This window comes from Tasmannia lanceolata, unplaced genomic scaffold, assembly GCF_043159265.1.
Source record: "Tasmannia lanceolata isolate RefF3 unplaced genomic scaffold, GAP_Taslan_0.1 ptg000012l, whole genome shotgun sequence".
Classification (NCBI taxonomy): domain Eukaryota; kingdom Viridiplantae; phylum Streptophyta; class Magnoliopsida; order Canellales; family Winteraceae; genus Tasmannia; species Tasmannia lanceolata.
The window spans coordinates 4,575,713-4,596,847 of NW_027518689.1; the positions used below are offsets into that span (position 1 = coordinate 4,575,713).

A 21,135-nucleotide genomic window follows, 5' to 3' on the forward strand; every position below is an offset into this window, starting at 1 on the left:
TTTTCAGCACCACTTTTATTTTAAAATCTCAAACACCAATTACTACTTTTTTGCCTTCGATGGGAGCTGATAAAGTTGCCCCTTTCAACGATAAATTCGCCCACGCCTTGCCTAAAATCGTTTTCCCTTTCATATGATTCATTTCGCTTTCCCTGTTCGTTTGGATTCTGAGAATCGATATAGTCAATTTCGACTAAAAATCAATTCTAAAAACCCAAAACCAATAGGTCCTTAGCTAGTAAAACCAATACTCTACAATCCGTTTGGACAGTCTGCTGATACGTATGCAAACTCTCGTTCACTAGAAATGGTTAGCAATGGAATATTCTAAGCCCATTTTTGTTTTGGATTTTTAGCATTGATTTTTAGTCGAGACGAAGCCTTGGTGCAACGGTAAGGTTGCTCTATTGTGACCTGGTGGTCACAGGTTCGAGTCACGGAAACATCCTCTCTGCAAAGTAGGGGTAAGGCTGCGTACGTCTAGCCCTCCCCAGGCCCCGCAATGTGACTCAAACGTATAATGTGAATAGATTTTTGAAATAGATCTTTAGTCAAACTGATAATGTGACTCAAACTGACTCAAACTGATAATGTGACTCAAACTGATAAAACTGATAATGTGACTCATAATAAAATGTAATTTCAGTCCAGTAATCAGTTTTGAATGCAAAATTGATTCTAAAAAATCCAGCACCAACTGGGCTGAAAGCTCTGGGCTGATATCTAATCTAAAGACCTAATAAATGAATGAATTGATGAGTTCCAACACCAACTGGGCTGAAAGCTCTGGGCTGATATCTAATCTAAAGACCTAATAAATGAATGAATTGATGAGCTCAAGTCAATAGATGACTCCATCGCCCGTTCATGTGAATAGTGTGTCACACATCGTGAATACATGTACATGGAAATTAGGAGTACTCCAAATTCAATGAAAAGAAAAAAAACGTTAGATAAAATGTAGTTGTTAGTAAATGCATCAACATTTTGTTCTGTATAAAGGTCGAGTGTGATCAAATGAAATTGGGAGACAAAAAATAAATAAAATATTGTCTTTGCTCAGCACAAGAAGAGCTTCAATGAGGATGGAGTTACCAGGTATGAGTCTTAGTGTGCTTTTGTCCTTTATCTTCTATGTAAATCTCTTCCATGCCATGAACGTAGTACATTCGAATTCTGCAACCACCACCACTTTACTAGGAAACGAAACTGATCGAATGGCTCTGCTCTCCTTCAAGGATGAGATAAAAAGTGATCCTCTTGGAGCCTTGTCATCATGGAACCATACTCTCCATTTCTGCCAGTGGAACGGAGTCACGTGCAGTCGGAGGCATCAAAGGGTCACTGTATTGAACCTTAGTGGGAAGAACTTGGTGGGTACTCTATCTCCTGCCATATCCAACCTCACCTTTCTTAGAGAAATCTACCTCCAAAGAAACTGCTTGAATGGCCAAATATCCCAAGATATTGGCCGTCTATTTAGACTGCGACATCTTAATATGAGCTATAATTCCTTGCGAGGGGAAATTCCATCCAATCTCACCCACTGTAGGGACCTCGGAGTCATCGGATTGGGTTTCAATGAGTTGACAGGGAAAATTCCCATCCAATTGAGCACTCTACCCAAGCTCTTATTGTTGTTTCTAGGTCCTAATCTTCTTACAGGAAGCATCCCACCTCAACTGGCGAATGTTTCATCTCTCATTTATCTCTTTTTAGCTGGAAATAGCTTGGTGGGACACATACCAGATGACCTGGCACGAATTAATAACTTGAAAGGGATCGCCCTTTGTACAAATTTATTATCTGGTACGGTTCCTTCCTCTTTTTATAATAATCTCTCGGTTATTGAGCAGTTTGAAGTGACAAATAACCAGTTACACGGAACCCTTCCACGCAACATAGGATTCTCTCTTCCTAAACTCCAATATCTACATTTAGCAGGCAATCAATTTACCGGACACATTCCAAATTCACTATCCAATGCTTCAAGTCTTGAATGTCTTGTCATGGGAGGGAACCAGTTTAGCGGACCGGTGCCTGAAAATATTGGATGGGGAAAGAATCTATTAAGATTTGACTTGAGCAATAATTACCTTGGCCTTGGTAGAGATGATGACCTGAAATTTATCACTTCTTTGACCAACTCTAGCAATCTAAATGAGTTGTACATACAGAGAAATCATTTTGTTGGCCTATTTCCCAACTCCATAGCCAATCTCTCAACTCACCTTTATTGGTTGTCAATAGGACAAAACCAAATTTCTGGTAACATCCCTAGTCAGATCGGGAATCTCATCAACTTAAAAGCTTTGGGTATATATTCAACCTTCATCACGGGTTCTATTCCCACTTCAATTGGGATGCTCCAGAACTTACAACAACTCTCCTTGAGAAATAATAATTTGTCCGGGAAAATCCCATACAATATTGGAAATATTACTCAATTGATCGGCCTCGATTTAGGATATAACAACCTGCAAGGAAGCATTCCTCTATCTCTTGCAAATTGTACAAAACTTTTACAATTGAGGCTTTTTCGAAATAACCTTCGTGGTACAATACCAAAACAAATTATTGGCCTTTCTTCGCTATCAATACAACTCGATTTGTCTCAAAATTTTTTTACTGGCTCCCTCCCATCAGAAGTGGGTAACTTGAAAAGTCTAGAGCTATTGGATGTTTCTCAGAACAAATTGTCAGGTGAAATCCCAAGAACTCTTGCAAATTGTAAGAGCATGCGAGAACTTTATATGCAGGGTAACGCCTTCCGAGGAGATGTTTCATCAGTTTTTACTACATTAACATCCATTGAATTCCTTGATCTTTCAAGCAATAACTTCTCAAGGAAGATTCCAAAATATCTAGAGAGGTTTAGGTTTCTACAATATCTAAACTTGTCTTTCAATAATTTTGAGGGTGAAGTACCAAAACATGGTGTCTATGGAAATGCTAGTGCAATTTCAGTAATGGGAAATGATAATGTTTGTGGTGGTATCCCTGAATTAAAGTTGCCTACATGCCCAGTGCTAGCTAATGACAGACGAGGAAAAGCCCATGCTTCTAGAGTAATCATCCTAGTAGTAAGTGCAGTTGTATGTTTGATTTTCTTATTGTGTGTGGCTGCTTCTCTCTACTGGATAAGAAAGTCAAGCAAGAAACCATCTTCCATATCTTCTATCGTGGGTCAGCATTTAAAGGTTTCTTATGCAGAGCTCTTTAAAGCAACAGATGGGTTCTCTTCAGCCAATTTGATAGGAGCAGGAAGTTATGGATCAGTGTACAAGGGAATCCTCGGGCACATTGAAAATGTTGTTGCTATCAAAGTACTCAACCTTCACTTAAGGGAAGCTTCAAAGAGTTTCGTAGCTGAATGCAACGCATTGAGAAACATTCGTCACCGAAATCTTGTGAAGATCTTAACTTCTTGTTCAAGCATGGACTTTGGAGGTAACGATTTCAAAGCTCTGGTGTTTGAGTTCATGCCAAACATGAGTCTAGAAAAGTGGTTGCATTCAAAATTAGATGGGCAACTTCAATTCAGAACTTTAAATTTCATTAAGAGATTAAACATAGCAATTGATGTAGCTTCTGCGTTGGATTATCTTCACCATCATTGCCATACACCAATCGCTCATTGTGATCTAAAGCCCAGCAACATTTTTCTGGATGAAGACATGAATGCTCATGTGGGTGATTTTGGATTAGCCAAGTTTTATCCAAGAATCTTTCATAACTCATATGAAGATCAAAGCAGCACAATTGGATTGAAGGGAACTATTGGGTACATTGCTCCAGGTAACATTTTCATCAATTTTCTTCATCCAGTATATTTTCAGTGAGTTTTATAAAATATTTCTCACTTATTAGGTATATAATGTAGCACAACAAAGGCTAAATTAGCATCTTGAACCAAAAAAATTACTTGATAGCATTTCTATATTTATTGACAGAGTATATGGAATGTTATTTTACATCAAATGGTCTCGTACATGTCACCCGAATAATAGGCGGCCTTTTTAGTACCAATGACCATGAGTTTATGCAAATACTTGTGTAGAAAATGCTAATCATGTAAATGGTTAAAAAGTTATAATTTCGAAAAAATTCAGAGAAGTAATTATTCAATTATTCAATAAAATCTCTAATGTTATTAGAAAATAATGAGAAATTTTGTAAATAAATTTCCAGAAAAAACCCATGACTAATGTTTCTCTACAAAAACTAACCCTAAGATTTGGGTAATTACTAATATCACAATTAATTGTCTAAAATACTTTTTAACATATCGTACCCTTTGTAAAGCATGGCCTATTCTTTTAGAAGAGCATGTATTAGAACGTGGCATCTCCATAGAGTTACATTTAATATGAACTAATATGTGTTACGTAAAATAATAGCATATTCATATTATAAAATGAATGATTATAAGTTTAATTCTTATTACCTTTTATTTTTTGGGTCTTTAGTGTGGCTAATGAAAAAGCTTATGTTGATACCTCATTTTGTGTGTCATATGACCTACTGCGACCCAACACTCCAATGATGAATCAAATCGTGCTTCTCAAATGAGCTAGAGCAGTAAAACACCCCGAAGACCCATGAGAGAAAATATATTCCAATGAAAGAAGCAAAAGTACCATGAAAAGTGGCTTTTTTCAAAACTACCCAACTTTTCAAAAAGGACAAAAACGCCGTGGAGTTGGCCAATCGGACGAGCCCCTGTTCTATTATTGGATCCCACTACTGCTGGGTGTCATTTCCATGAACAAAATTTGGCTCCAAACCGGTTAGGAAGAAGTTCCCATTGCCACAGCCTGACACCATGTGTGCAACCCCTTTGCCATTTCAAAGATTGGGTGAACCATTTGCCAAGATTGTCTAGGCTGGCGATCGGCAACCACCCTTGAACGAAGGTATAACACTCTGTGGAGTGTGACAAAGCCGAACATTTAGCAACCACTCATCCATGAAGGCATAACACCCTGTTTCCTCTTGCATCTGTATATTTTGTGGTTACTGCATCAGTAGATTTTGTGGTTACTGCATTAATTGTGGAGATTTTGTACCTAATAAGATTATTGGAGCCAAGGATTGAGCAATGTAGGAGGTTAGCTAATGAGGTGGCGGGCATTCTAGCAAAGGAAGGAGTCCTTCGAGAGTCCATGTTAGTCGTGTTGCCGATTATCTCACCTATCTAAAAGGCTTTGTAATGGGTCTGCGGACCACTTTTATGTCATGTGTGGGACTTCTTGTCCCTGCCCAATACTTTTGACTATTAATACAATGTCAATTTTAAAAAAAACCCATAGAGTTAGGTAGTTGTTTTCATCCTTCAATTTTGGACGAAGGGTGGGAGTCAAATAGCCACTTTCTGGCATCGGCCTTACAAGGATTTCCAGATTAATGATTGCCGCCAAAGATCCCAATTGGCTCATCACAAGTTCACTCCACGCCAGCTGCTGAAGGTGCACACACTTCCCTCTAGATGTTAGTGGAGGATGGTTCCCACACTCAGAACGCTTGCTTTCTTTCTAATAAATAGTTGTTTCTATTAATCCCTAGTCAAGCATCTCAACTTTTGGTGATTTTTTTCAAAGAAAAGTGGTTTGGCAGAAAGATGAATTATGTTCTCCAAAAGAGCTTGAGCACATGACAAGCAACACTTTCCTAGTCTGGTTAGATGGTTCTATATGGAGTCATGTCCGGGACTTAGGGCCCATAATCCCTATTTGGTGATCCTAGGGTAATAATTGGTACATTACCTCATTCCTTCTAAGATCGTAAGAATGTGGTGTGTGTGTGTGTGTTTGTGTGTGTGATCCAAGGAATGAATTTTTGGCAATCCTCAATCGGAAGAGAAAAGTGGGAGGAATATATACAGTTGTGATACGTGATATATGGAAAATCTAGAACCAGGAATGTGGAGGCTAGGGCAGGGCATGAGTAACATGTAGGCAAATCCAAGGAATGATTATTGTTTAACCAGCTATCAAAGGTTGTTACAATTCCAAACAAAACTCTCAGTAGCCCATTAAAAAGTGTAAAACAATGTGAGTCTTCCTCATAATGAAAACATGGTCATGAGAATAATTGTAGCCTTTTGGTAATTATCCTAAGTTTCTTTTCCCAATTGTCCTAAATTTAAGGTGTTTGAGAAATATAGGTCAAGGATGTTTGTAATAAGGGTTTTGTTAACAAATGCCCCGGGGGCACTCGTTAAGGTGCATTGAGAAGGTAAATTTGCAATAAATTTACAAAGGGATTAAGAGTTTTACATGGCTTTTGAGTCTTTTTCTCAAACAATGTGTAGATTTACCTTTTCAATGCACCTTAACAAGTGCCCCGGGGGCACTCGTTAACCAAACCCTTCTAATAATTCCTAATAATAAATACGATACTTTTGGATTAATGTTGTGGCTGAAATAGTGTTTCTCTTGGAAAGGAAGGTAAAATGACGCCATTTCCCTTTCCGAGACACGTTTGGTTGGCGTGCACTATTCACTCTACTTCCTTCGGTTTAACGGATTTTTCAACAGTTGCCTTTTAAGTTGCCTCTCCCAAGTCAACATGAAAGTGAAATTAAAGATTTGACATTTACAACTATTTTGTTTGTACTTAAAAATGACATCATTTCACTTTCCTTCTACTTCTACTTATTTTTTACCTTATAAGTAGTATGAAATTAAATTTAATCTGCTTTTGTAGTGCTTTTGCATGTGTAATCACTCAGACTTGGTTGGTTTCAGATGAAAAAATCATGTTGAGAAATTATCATGGTCCAAAATTGGCTAGCATTTTTGAGTAATACATGGTAGAATATTATTCATCACTTACGTGACTTGATTGGCCGAAACCCATGTTATATTGATTCTTCTAAATGGGTGAAGTACCGTGTGGGACACGTACCTCTCAAATTGCACGAGTCTCTATGACAGTTCTAGATCTCTTTTATCTATTTTCTGTTTTACTAGATGCTACTGCCACAACTTTATAATTAGGGATTTGCTAGCGTCCATCGCGTAGCGTTCATTGCAGATGGTCTGTTGCATGTCAGATCAGCCACACAGGCTCACTTTACAGCAGCTTTTGTCTTCATTCATGAGGTGGCTCATCTGACATGCAACAGACCATATACGATGGACGCTACGTGATGGACGCCGGCAAATCCCTTATAATTATCACATATTTTGAATTTTACCCATCCTATTAATAATTTTCTTTAAAAAACAAAATATTATATCTGCTTAACTTATTAAAATTTAAATATGTTACTAGTTAAAATAATATTATTTTGTAAAAAGCCTAAAATTTGACAATTGATTAAAATATTCTGGCGAATCTACAAATCATTCTTTTTTAGGTTTGCTGAATTTGACACTAGATACCCATGTCAGATTCTGACACTCTTACCTATACTAATGCAACATAGGACATAACTTCTATATTTTATTTTATTGTGCTAAATCATTTTTTATGTGTTTATGTAAAAATTCTGGACTCTTTCCATGCAACTTAGGTTTATAAATGTGAAGAGATCATTCAATTATCTATCATCTCTTTGATAAAATTTTCACCTTTTTTCAAAATCAACCTCATATTTACTTTTAGTTTCTAACTGGTATCGTATATCCTTTATCACAACAAAACGTGTAAAAGATGTGTGGAATTGCAGAATATGGGGTAGGTGGTCATGTGTCCACAACCGGAGATGTGTATAGCTATGGGATTCTTTTATTGGAGATATTCACTGGAAAGCGCCCCACAGATGACATGTTTAAGGATGGCCTAAGTCTTCGCAAATTTGTCCAGTTGTCTTTCCCTGATCGAGTGATGGAGATTCTGGACCCATTAATTCTTTTAGATGATGATGAAGAAAGAGCTACAGACACTGCTGAGAATTACAATGATAAGATGCGTCGTTTGCAGGAGTGTTTGGTATCTTTAGTGCGGATTGGAGGGGTGTGTTCTGCAGAATCTCCGAGAGAACGAATGGAGATGGGAGGCGTTGTAAAGGAAATGTGTTCTATTAGAAACATATATCTTGGTGCTGGGATTCAAAGAGAATGATGAAATTCACTGCTACATCCACTTTTGTTTCCCACTTGGACAAAGATAACTATCTTACATGTGGTTTCTGCTATGTGTTTGTAAGTTAATGTTATATTATATGTGATGTGGTTAGTGGTGCCACTTGGAGGTAGTACTTTTTTCTCATATCTATATTTTCTCCAACTATTACTAAAAAATTATTATCAAATCTTGAGTGTGAAGGTTTCCATTGCAATACACTGATCATTCCATCATGAATTACAAATAACATCACAAAGGATCTTTTTATCCTATGGGAGATTTATGGATGATGATTACTAGGCCATTAATTAAATCATGGTAGCTATGAACTGTGTTGGAAATTATAGATAAGTTTGTGGAAAAAGGCTTTGTTCTTCATTCTCCCTTTTTCTCCTTTCATTTGAATTTGTATGTGATGAATGTGTTACTTCACAATCAGTCTGGAAGAAACCCTCTCTCCAAGTTGGTGTAGAGTGAGATAGCCATGGATTTTCTGAAATTTGATGAGAAGCCTTGGCTTCTCACCATGACGCTGAGCTTCTCAAATTTGATGAGAAACCCTCTCTGTTATTTTTTCTCCTTTTTATTCTCCTTTGAAATTGATGAATGTGTTTGTTCACATTCAGTCTTGGTGACCCACTGATTTTTTCCATTATTGAACTCATCACGCACAAACCAATTAATTCCGAGGAATAAGGGGTGTTTTATAAAACCTGTTTTAGAAAGAATAAAGTATGGAACTATTCTCTTAAAAGATCGGTGAAGAACACCCTGTTTTAGGAAGGGTGAATGTTACAGCACCACCTTCTACTCTACTCTAACCACATGAAAATAAGAAAAAAGATTTCAAATCCAATCCATTGAGGGGTGATTAATTGAGATTTCAGATTTCAGATTTGAGATTTGAGGTAGGTGGGTTCTCTGTCAAACTATAAGAGAAGTAAAAACAATCAGTAGGTAACAAAAGACAAAAGCCATTTATAGTTTGTTTTGCCTCACTCTCCCACTTCCACTTCCATTTGCATGATAGTGTTTTGATGAAAACAAAAGCTCTTCAATTGGAGTTTGAAACCATGTCCACCTGACACTATTTTTTAGGTGTAATTCTATATTCAAATCCTTATCAGGAATCCTAAGGAACTTACCTCCTTAAGCCAGAATCTACTTCCTTCCATGCCTTCCATTTCTTTGAGGATGAGCTTTTTTAATTTTTATGTATCAATAGTCATGCTCAAAAGCATGTTTGCATCCCAGGGAGGCATTGCAAATGGAAGATGCCAAACCAAAATTATCTTTTTTCCATGTGATTCCATCTGTATTTTCCTAGCATTACTCCGTTCTATTTGTCTCTTCCTAATGATGATGGCATTTATATGTAAAAGAGTAGAAATGTAATGATTTTGAAGAAATTTATCATTACATTCCTTAGATTTTATTAGTTTGTTAAACATGTTATGAGTGTTTTCATGAATCAAGAGACATTTTCTATCTATTTCTTTCCTTCTCTAGTGGATCCTAGTACTTATCTTCTTACTATATACCAATCACAAACTTTACGTTCAATCCGTTGCATTAGTTGGTATCAGAGCGAGGATTAACCTAGTCTAATTGTAAACAGAAACAGAGATAACACCTTTAAAAATGGCTACCATGGAGAAGTTCTTTTGAGGGACAAGTTTTGCATAAATCACATTAGTACATGACACGTTTTCACTATCTCGTTTGGACAATCAAATTCGATTGATGTATTGATTATTGTATAACAACTCTCCTCTGCCCCTTGGAGCAAATTCCTGGCTTTGTCCCTTCTTGAAACTAATGGAAATATGTAATGGGGAATGCGGAAGTATAGGAATAATATGAGTGACTTATATGTAATGGGCCGGTTTTGGAATGTCTTAGATGCAATCCAAAAAATTAGCAACAGATTTTGAGGATATATATTATGAAAGTTTTACAAACGTGAAAATCAGAAACAAAATCATGAGGAATAAGGTATATTTTTTGGCAGATTCAACATTCCTACGCAAGGGCAGCAACATTCATAAAGTTAGTAGTTGCAAATATGAAAGATTTGGATATGGGAAAGTTTTTTTTATAAACTTAGCTATTTCTTATCTTTTCCAATTTTGTAGCTAGCTTTAGTTGTTTGGATAGCTTGCCTTTCCTATTTGGAAGCTATCTCTTAGGGGTCGTTTGGATACACGGATTTTAGAATCCAGGTTTTTAGTTTGAGAACAGTGTAAAAGAGGGATCATGATCAGGCTGCTGCATGCTGTCCTGGCAGCGTTTCTGGGATTTTAAGTGAGAAATTCAGGTTTTAAAAATCTCTCCTGGGTCCTAAGATTTCTAAAACCTGGTAATATGGGAGGATCTGCTGCTCTCTTGCTGACGGAAAGAAGGGTGAGAAGTAAAAAACGAGTAAAAACCGGCGGCTAGTCCGCTTCTTCTCTTGTCTCTGAGCTTCAATTTTGAAGAAATCATGGATTCTAAAATTTTCGTATCCAAACGGTCTTTGAAAATGTAAGAAGAGAGATGGATGATGGTGTTCTTTGGTGGTGAAAATAATATTCGCATCATTACGTTTTTGCTAGACATAGCATATGTGAGATTTCTTACATATTTTATTTTCTTCTTCTCCTCTTATACAAATCTGGCGAATCCAAGCAACAACGAACAAAGTATACGAAGAGAATATAGGTTCAACCCACATAGGTACACCGTAAAGATGTTTATACTACGCTGATGGACGGAGTTCAAATATGAACTGAGGTAGGAGTTTACAGTATGTGTGGCATGAGTTCACATAATAAGTTGATCTTGATAATAATTCCTGATAATTTTGTTTTTGAAAATCTTATTTTATAAATACTTTAATATGGGGCACATGCCATCAAAACACTTAGGTCTATCTATTTGTTTTGATTTTAATTTTTTTTAAGGACAAGTGAGAGATTGTTAGTTGTGTGACCTTTAAAATCTCTTCATTCCTCCTATTGGCTGTTGTTGTTTGATATTATCTTTAATTTCTTATCTTTTTATCTTATCCCACTTGATAAGAACAAACAACAAATAAAGAAATTTTGTTCGTATCTTCATTTTTTCTCAGGCAATTTTTTTCTTCAGGAAATATTTTGGAGAGGAATTATGAGTCAAGAAATTTATTTGTACGTGTGGCTTTTGTGGACCCCCTCTAGGGGGAAAAAACCAAATCGTAGACTTGGAAAATAGGAGGCCAAATTCCACATAACAGGACAAAGACGATGCTCTACAAGAATCGCCATACAGTTCACTTGGAAGAAATTTTTTGAAATGGAATTAGGAGTTCACAAATTTATTTGTAAGGTGTGGCTAAAAAACCAAATTGTAGACTTGGAAGTTTGGGAGTCCAAATTCCACAAGCCATGAAGATTGTCTACACTAAATGCCTTTCAGCTCACGTACAGGAAATTTGTTGGAGTGGAATTATGATTACAAAAATTTCTTTGTAAGGTGAATCTTTTGTGGACCACTTCGAAGGGAAAAAAATAAAATCAAATGGTAGACTTGGAAATTAGGAGTGGAGACATTGAAGGGAAAAAAACCAAATCGTAGACATGGAAATTTGCAGTCCAAATTCCACAAGATCAAAATTACTCGAGTTAAGAAAAAAAAGAAAGATAAAATGAAATTGGCAATAAATGCACCATCATTTCTTTCTATTTAAAGGTTTAGTGAGATGAAATAAAATTAGGAGACAAGAAAAAATCTTGTATTTGTTCAGCAGAAGAAGAGCTTTAATGAGGATGGAGCTACCAGGTATGAGTCTTCTTAGTGTGCTTTGGTCATTTGTCTTCTCTGTAAATCTCTCTTCCTTGCCATGAACGTAGTACATTCGAATTCTGCAACCACCACCACCTTACTAGGAAACGAAACTGATCGAATGGCTCTGTTCGCTTTTAAGGATGGGATAAGCAGTGATCCTCTTGGAGCCTTAACGTCATGGAATCATACTCTCCATTTCTGCCAGTGGAATGGAGTCACGTGCGGTTGGAGGCATCAAAGGGTCACTGTATTGAACCTTAGTGGGCAGAACTTGCTTAGTGGGCAGAACTTGGTGGGTACTCTATCTCCTGCCATATCCAACCTCACCTTTCTTAGGGAAATCCACCTCCAAGAAAACAGCTTCAATGGCCAAATATCCCAAGATATTGGCCGTCTATTTAGACTGCAACATCTTAATATGAGCTATAATTCCTTGCGAGGGGAAATTCCATCCAATCTCACCCATTGTAGGGACCTCAGAGTCATCGATTTGAGTTACAATGAGTTGACAGGGAAAATTCCCATCCAACTTAGCACTCTACCGAAGCTATCCTAGTTGTTTCTTCGTCATAATCACCTTAGAGGGAGCATTCCACCTCAACTAGGGAACGTTTCATCTCTCACCAGTCTCTATTTATTTGAAAATAGTTTGATGGGACACATCCCAGATGACCTGGCCCGAATTAATAACTTGAAATGGATCAACCTTTCTTCAAATTTATTATCCGGTACGGTTCCTTCCTCTTTTTAAAATTAATCTCTCGTCTCTTGTGGGGTTTGCCGTGACAGAAAACCAGTTACACGGAACCCTTCCACCCAACATAGGATTCTTTCTTCCTAATCTCCGATATCTACTTTTGGGAAGCAATCAATTTACCGGACACATTCCAAATTCATTATCCAATGTTTCAAGTCTTGAATAGCTTGGAATGGGAGGGAACCAGTTGAGCGGACCGGTGCCTGAAAATAATGGATGGGCAAAGAATCTACTCAGATTTGAGTTGAGCTATAATTACCTAGGCCTTGGTAGAGCTGATGACTTGAAATTTATCACTTCTTTGACCAACTGTAGTAACCTAAATTGGTTGGGCATGCAGAGAAATCATTTTGTTGACCTATTTCCCAACTACATAGCCAATCTCTCAACTCACCTTTATTGGTTGTCAATAGGAGAAAACCAAATTTCTGGTACCATCCCTAATCGGATTGGGGATCTCATCAATTTACAACATTTGGGTATATTCAACCTTCATCACGGGTTCTATTCCCACTTCCATTGGGATGCTCCAGAACTTACAAGAACTCTACTTGGGAAAAAATAGTTTGCCCGGGAAAATCCCATACAATATTGGAAATATTACTCAATTGACCAACCTCTATTTAGTATTAAACAACCTGCAAGGAAGCATACCTCTATCTCTTGCAAACTGTACAAAACTTTTAAGATTGCTCCTTTCTCGAAATAACCTTACATGTACGATACCAAATTATTAGCCTTTCTTCGCTATCAATGGAACTCTCTTTGTCTCCCATTTTTTTTACTGGCTCTCTCCCATCAGAAGTGGGTAACTTGAAAATTCTAGAGCTATTGGATGTTTCTGGGAACAAATTGTCAGGTGAAATTCCACGCACTCTTGCAAATTGTAAGAGCATGCGAGAACTTTATATGCAGGGTAACGCCTTCCGAGGAGATGTTGTGTCAGTTTTGACTACATTAACATCCATTCAAGCTCTTGATCTTTCATACAATAACTTCTGGGAGAAGATTCCAAAATATCTAGAGGGGTTTAAGTTTCTACAATTTCTAAACTTGTCTTTTAATAATTTTGAGGGTGAAGTTCCAAAACAAGGGGTCTTTGGAATGCCCGTGCAATTTCAGTCGTGGGAAATTATAATCTTTGTGGTGGTATCCCAGAATTAAAGTTGCCTACATGCCTAGTCCTAGCTAATGACAGACGACGAAAAGCCCATGTTTCTAGAGTAATCATCCAAGTAGCAAGTGCAATTGTATGTTTGATTTTCTTATTGTGTGTCCCTGCTTCTCTTTATTGGATAAGAAAGTCAAGCAAGTAACCATCTTCCATATCTTCTATGGAGGGTCAGCATTTAAAGGTTTCTTATGCAGAGCTCTTTAAAGCAACAAATTGGTTCTCTTCAGCCAATTTGATAGGCACAGGAAGTTATGGATCAATGTATAAGCGAATACTCAGTCGCATTAAAAATGTTGTTGCTGTCAAAGTACTGGACCTTCACTTAAGGGGAGCTTCAAAGAGTTTCATAGCTGAATGCAATGCATTGAGAAACATTCGTCATCAAAATCTTGTGAAGATCTTAACTTCTTGTTCAAGCATCGATTTTGGAGGTAATGATTTCAAAGCTCTCGTGCTTGAGTTCATGCCAAATGGGAGTCTAGAGAAGTGGTTGCATTCAAAATTAGATGGGCAACATCAATTAGGAAGTTTAAACTTCATTAAGAGATTAAACATAGCAATTGACATAGCTTCTGCGCTGGATTATCTTCACCATCATTGCCATACACCGATTGTTCATTGTGATTTAAAGCCAAGCAACATTTTTTTGGATGAAGACATGAATGCTCATGTGGGTGATTTTGGGTTAGCCAAGTTTTATCCAAGAATCATTCAGAGCTCATCTGAAGATCAAAGCAGCACAACTGGATTAAAGGGAACTATTGGGTACATTGCTCCAGGTACTAATTTTATCAATTTTTGTCATCCAATCTATTCTCAATGAGTTTTATAAAATATTTCTCACTTATTAGGTATATAATGTAGTGCAACAAAGGCTAAATTAGCACCCCTGAACCAAAAAAATTACTTGATAGCATTTCTATATTTATTGACAGAGTATACACGAATGTTATTTTACATAAAGTAGTCTTGTACATGTCATTCTAATAATAGGCGGCCTTTTTCGTACCTATACCATGAGTTCTATATCCAAAATAGTCATGTAGAAAATGCTGATCATGTAAATGGTTAAAAAGTTTTGGGAAAAATTCGGAGAAGTAATTATTCAATTATTCAATAAAATATCTAATATTATTAGAAAATAATGAGAAATTTTGTAAATAAATTTCCAAAAAACCCACGACTAATGTTTCTCAACAAAAAATAACCCTAAGATTTGGATAATTACTAATATCATTATTAACTGTCTAAAATATTTTTTAACATATCGTACCCTTTGTAAAGCATGGCCTATTCTTTTAGATGAGCATGTATTAGAACGTGGCAACTCCATAGTGTTACATTTAATATGAATTAATCTGTGTTACATAAAATAGTAGCATTGTCATATTTTAAAATGATTGATTATAAGTTTAATTTGCATTGCCGTATATTTTTTGGGTCTTTAATGTGGCTAACGAAAACGCTTATGTTGAAACCTCTTTGTGTGGCCTACGACCTACACTTCCCTCTAGACCTTAGTGGAGGATGGTTCCCCACACTCAGAACCCTTGCTTTCTTTCTAGTATATAGTTGTTTCTATTAATCCCTAGTCAATAATTTCAACTTTTGGTGATTTTTTTCAAAGAACCGTGGTTTGGAAGAAATATGAATTAGGTTCTCCGAAAGGGCTTGAGCACATGACAAGCAACACTTTCCTAGCCTGGTTAGATGGTTCTAGACAGAGTCATGTCCGGGACTTAGGGCCGATAATTCCTATGTGGTGATCCTAGAGTAATAAGTGGTGCATTACCTCATTTCTTCTAGGATTGGCTCACCCCTTGCATGTCTCTCAAAATGCACCACTCTTCATGGAGGCAGTGCATGTGTCTAATCCAAGGAATTTTTGGCAATCCTCGGAAGAGAAAAGAGGGAGGAATTGGTAGAATAATGAAATAAAGTAAATTTAGGCAATTGATTGGTGATTTTGGTAAGGCTACTTATATCCGGACAATCATCCTTTAATGGGTCAAACTCACCTTGTTTTTATTGTTTAACCAGCTATCAAAAGTTGTTACAATTCTAAAACAAATCTCTCAGTAGCGCATTAGAAAGTGTAAAACAATGTGAGTCTTCCTCTTTATGAAAACATGATCATGCTAATTATCCTAAATTCCTTTTGCCAATTATCCTAAATTTAAGGTGTTCGATAAATATAAGTCAAGGAGGTTTCTAAAAATAATTACTAACAACAAATACGAGACTTTTGGAATATTGTTGTGACTGAAATAGTGCTTCCCTTGGAAAGGAAGGTAAAATGATGCCATGTCCCTTTTCGAGAAACGTTTGGTTGGCTTGCACTATTCACTCTACTTCCTTGTGTTTAATGGATTTTTCAACAAGTGCCTTTTAAGCTGCCTCTCCCAAGTCAACATGAAAGTGAAATCAAAGATGATATTTACAACTATTTTGTTTGTACTTATAAAATGACATCATTTCACTTTCCTTCTACTTCTACTTATTTTTTACCTTATAATTAGTATGAGGTTTAATTTGATCTACTTTTGTAGTGCTTTTGCATGTGCAATCACTGAGACTTGGTTGGTTTCAGATGAAAAAATCATGTTAAGAAATTATCATGTTCCAAAATTGGCTAATAGTTTTGAGTAATACATAGTGGAATGCTATTCATCACTTAAATGACTTGATTGGCCAAAACCCATGTTATATGGATTCTTCTAAATGGGTGAAGTACCTATGTGGGACATGTACGTCTCAAATTGCAACAGTCTCTAAGACTGTTCTATATCTCTTTTATCTCTTTTCTGTTTTTTCTGGATGCTACTGCCACAACTTTATAATTATCACACATTTTGAATTTTACCCATCCTATTAGTAATTTTCTTAAGAAGAAATAAAACATTATATCTACTTAACTTATTAAAATTTAAATATGTTACTGGTTAAGATAATATTATTATGTAAAAATATTAAAATTTGACAATTGATTAAAATATTTTCGCTAATTTACAAATCATTCTTTTTGAGGTGTACTAAATTTGACACTAGATACCCATGTCAGATTCTGACACTTGTACCTATACTAATGCAACATAGGACATAACTTCTATATTTTCTTTCTTTGTGCTAAATCGTTTCTTATGTGTTACTCTAAAAATTCTAGACTCTTTCCATGCAACTTAGGTTTCGAAATATGAAGAGATCATTCAATTATCTATCATCTCTTTGATAAAATTTCCACCTTTTTTTTCAAAATCAAACCTCATATTTACTTCTAGTTTCTAACCGGTATCTTATATCCTTTATCACAACAAAGAGTGTAAAAGATGTGTGGAATTGCAGAATATGGGGCAGGTGGTCATGTGTCCACAACCGGAGATGTGTATAGCTATGGGATTATTTTATTGGAGCTATTCACTAGAAAGTGCCGCACAGATGACATGTTTAAGGATGGGCTAAGTCTTCACAAATTTGTCCAGTTGTTTTTGCCTAATCGAGTGATGGAGATTCTGGATCCGTTAATCTTTTTGGAAGATGATGAAGAAAGAGCTACACACATTGCTGAGAATTACAATGATAAGATGCGTCGTTTGCAGGAGTATTTGGAATATTTAGTGAGGATTGGAGTGGTGTGTTCTGCAGAATCTCTGAGGGAACGAATGGAGATGTGAGACATTGTAAAGGAAATGTGTTCTATTAGAAACATATATCTTGGTGCTGGGATATATCCACAGAGAAGGATGAAATAGGGCCTTATTTATCAGTGAAGATTCATCTTACCTTAGTAATTTTTGAGATATTATGGAAAAAATAATTTGGACAAAGATTAATATCTTGCATGTTATTTCTTCGATGTGTTTGTAAGTTAATGGTGTATTATGTGTTGTAGTTAATGGTGCCACTTGCAAGTACTCCTTTTTTCTCATATCTATATTTTCTCCACTTATTAATACAAAATTACTATCAAATCTTGATTGTGAAGGTATCCAATGCAATACATTGATCATTCCATCATGAATTAAAAATAACATCACAAAGGATCTTTTGTTCATATGGGAGATTTAAGGAAGATGATTACCAGGCCATTAATTAAGTCAAGGTAGCTATGAACCATGTTGGAAATTAAAGATAAGTTTGTGGAAGAAGGCTTTATCCTTCATGCTCCATTTTTCTCCTTTCCTTTGAATTTGTATGTGATGAATGTGTTTCTTCACATTCAGTCTTGGAGAAACCCTCTCTCCAAGTTTGTGTGGAGTGAGATAGGCCTATTTTGATGAGACACACTCTCACCTGTTTTTTTCCTTTTTACTCTCCTTTGAATTTTTTAGGTTTTGTTTTCCTTTCTCTTTGATTTTTCCTTCCTTTAGGTAACCCCCTGATTTTTTTCTGTTATTCGACTCATCACGCACAAACCAATTAATTAATCTTGAGGAATAAAGGGCGTTTTATATTACTCCGTGATGCATAATATAAAACCAGTTTAAGGAAGAACAAAACCTAGAACTACTGAAGAATAACCCGTTTTAGGAAGGGTGAATGATACAGCACCACCGTCTACTCTACTCTAATCACATGAAAATTTTAAAAAAGTTTTCCAATCCAATCAATTGAGGGATGATTAATTGAGTATGAGCTTTCAGATTTTGGATTTGAGATTGGTGGGTTCTCTGTCAAACTATAAGAGAAGTAAAAACAAACAGTAGGTAACAAAAGACAAAAGCCAGTTATAGTTTGTTTTGCCTCACTCTCCAACTTCCATTTCCATTTTCATGATAGTGTTTTGACGAAAACAAACGCTCTTCAATTGAAGTTTGAAACCATATCCACCTGACACTATTTTTTAGGTGTGATTCTATATTCAAATCCTTATCAGGAATCCTAAGGAACTTACCTCCTTAAGCTGGAAGCTACTTCCATCCATTCCTTTCATTTCTTTGAGGATGAGCTTTTTTAATTTATGCTTATCAATAGCCGTCCTCAAAAGCATCCTTTTTCTCTTTTTTTTTCCTTGTGATTGCACCCCAATTTTCCTAGCATTACTCCCTTGTATTTGTCTCTTCCTAATGATGATGGCATTTATATGTAAAAGAGTAGAGATGTAATGATTTTGGAGATTTTATATGGTGTAAGCCCTTATAGTCCCTTATTTGTCCGAAAGTATTGTACGGACCACACTATAGGATGATCCAAACCATCCATGTGATGGGCCATAACGTAAATAGGTTGTGCCCAAAAACATGTAGTTCCTCCATAGATCAGAGGGTGAGGATCATCCTATGGAAATGATTTTTTGGGCACAACCTCTTTACATGGACAGTTTGGATCATCCTATGATGTGGTCTGTACATCACTTTCTGAAAAATAAGTCATTTACAAAATATAATGGGGGTAAACTTGGAAAGTTGGATGAAAAACACATTTAACATGGTTCAAACCAGAGAAAGACGGGGTTTAAACATTTTGCTAAAAATGGAGTTTTACTAAAAAAAAAATTAAACTGAGTATTATATATATATATATATATATATATATATATATATATATATGAGGAAAGTGAAGCTACACCGCCGGTGTAGCTAACTTAGCTACACCGCCGGCTTAAAATACAATGGGCCCACATTGTTTTGGTGATCCAAACCATTCATTTGATTGGCCCTCACATAGATAGGGTGTCCACCAAAAATCAGCTCCATAGGATCACCCCAACCCAAAAAATTTGTGGAGGCAAAAATGAACGTGTAAAAACCTTCACAAATTTGTCCATTTTTGCCTCCACAGTTTGAAGGGTTGGGATGATCCTATGGAGCTGATTTTTTGTGGACACCCTATCTATGTGAGGGCCAATCAAATGAATGGTTTGGATCACCAAAACATTGTGGGCCCATTGTATTTTAAGCCGGCGGTGTAGCTAAGTTAGCTACACCAGCTGTGTAGCTTCACTTTCCTCTATATATATATATATATATATATATATATATATATATATATATATATATAGGGAAAAGTGTTGGTACTCGGTCGAGTATATAAGGTTATCTACTGTGTCGCTTAAATCAAAGGCATATAGGTTAGTAACCGTTGATTTAAAGTAATCAAGCCCGTCCAAATAAAAGCATCTGTGAGAGAGATACCAGAGCAGCGACTCTCTCTCCCTCTCTCCCGTCCGACTCTCTCTCTCACTCTCTCTCCCTCCCGTCCGACGGAAATAGGGAACCTCTCCCTCCTCGTTCTCTCTCTCTCCCGTCCGACTCTCTCCCTCTCTCGTTTTTCCGGTCCTCGTTCTCTCTCCCGTCCGACTCTCTCTCTGGTATTTCCGTCCGACGGAACCCTACCTACCGTGTCGTGGCTTTAAAGCTTGGGATTTATTGCAGAAAACCACCGCCGTCGATTGAAAGCTTGAAGGTTGTTTGAAATAGGGTAATCTTGCAGATTTATTAAAGATTTCTGGAGGGTTTAAAGGTACGGTTCTTCTTTAAATTGATTTTCCATTTTTTTGATAAATTTCTGTGTTGATTTTTTTTGGGGATTTTTTTTCAAGATCGGTTTCTGGAGGGTTTCAATCCACGGTTTGGGGATTTTTTTTCAAGATCGGTATTTCTTTTTAGATTTCACTGATTTGGGAAATATCGATGGCTTTCTGACTATCGAATTGAATTCTCTTGGGTTATTTGATTTGGGTGTGTATTTGTTTTTTAATTGGGTTTTGCTTCAGTGATTTCACTGGTTTGTGGCCATGAATATTTACATTTCTGATTTGAAATTATGATTTAGTCTTTAGTCTCTTTAGGCAGAATTCCTGTATTCTCTTTAGTCTCTTTAGTCCTGTTTCCTGGAGGGTTAAAGGTACGGTTCTTCTTTAAATTGATTTTCCATTTTTTTGGGGATTTTTTTTGAAGCCTACCTTTCAATCTGATGATGCTTGCAAAAGAGAAGAAGAATTTGGTGGAGGCTTGGTGAGGGATGTGAAGGCACTCAATTTTACTTTTGGTATAGTAGAGGTTTCTTTAGGAAAACAAACCAATCCAAGAGGATGGATTGTATAATGACTAGATCCGTGAACATGTCGAAGCTCTCCTCTATCATGCTTTAATGAAACTGTGAATCAAAGGGTCTGAAAATGGTTTACCAAAAATCCCCAATGTGGAATAAAAGCGGCTATTAAAATAACTCACTCAGATGTGAATGGCAACCAGAATCGCTGTGAGTTATTTTAATAGCCGCTTTTATTCCACATTTACATGGTAATTCTCCAACTGAACCGGAATCGCTACGGTTAGAGGAGGCCATTAATCTTCACTATCTGCACAATATTGAACAAAAAGAATCG

At 36.5% G+C, this 21,135-nt stretch overlaps 1 protein-coding gene and 1 pseudogene across 4 annotated transcripts; both read left to right on the forward strand.

Moving 5' to 3' along the window:
• The first annotated feature begins 844 nt into the window (after positions 1–844).
• On the forward strand, positions 845–8,217 carry LOC143887576 (receptor kinase-like protein Xa21). Of its 3 annotated transcripts, none has more exons than XM_077391657.1 (3): positions 845–3,450; positions 3,589–3,798; positions 7,676–8,217. In XM_077391657.1, the coding sequence occupies exons 1-3, from the start codon at positions 1,080–1,082 to the stop codon at positions 8,068–8,070; spliced, it is 2,976 nt and encodes a 991-aa protein (XP_077247772.1). In that variant the 5' UTR covers positions 845–1,079; the 3' UTR covers positions 8,071–8,217. The 3 variants fall into 3 exon arrangements, with proteins under 3 accessions (XP_077247772.1, XP_077247773.1, XP_077247771.1); XM_077391658.1 differs by having other exon boundaries at positions 3,676–3,798; XM_077391656.1 differs by having other exon boundaries at positions 845–3,798.
• Positions 8,218–13,968: 5,751 nt separating this feature from the next.
• LOC143888481 (putative LRR receptor-like serine/threonine-protein kinase At3g47570 pseudogene) lies at positions 13,969–17,613 on the forward strand (annotated as a pseudogene). Its single transcript, XR_013254604.1, has 2 exons — positions 13,969–14,587; positions 17,151–17,613. The product of XR_013254604.1 is annotated as a putative LRR receptor-like serine/threonine-protein kinase At3g47570 pseudogene (transcript).
• Positions 17,614–21,135: the final 3,522 nt, after the last annotated feature.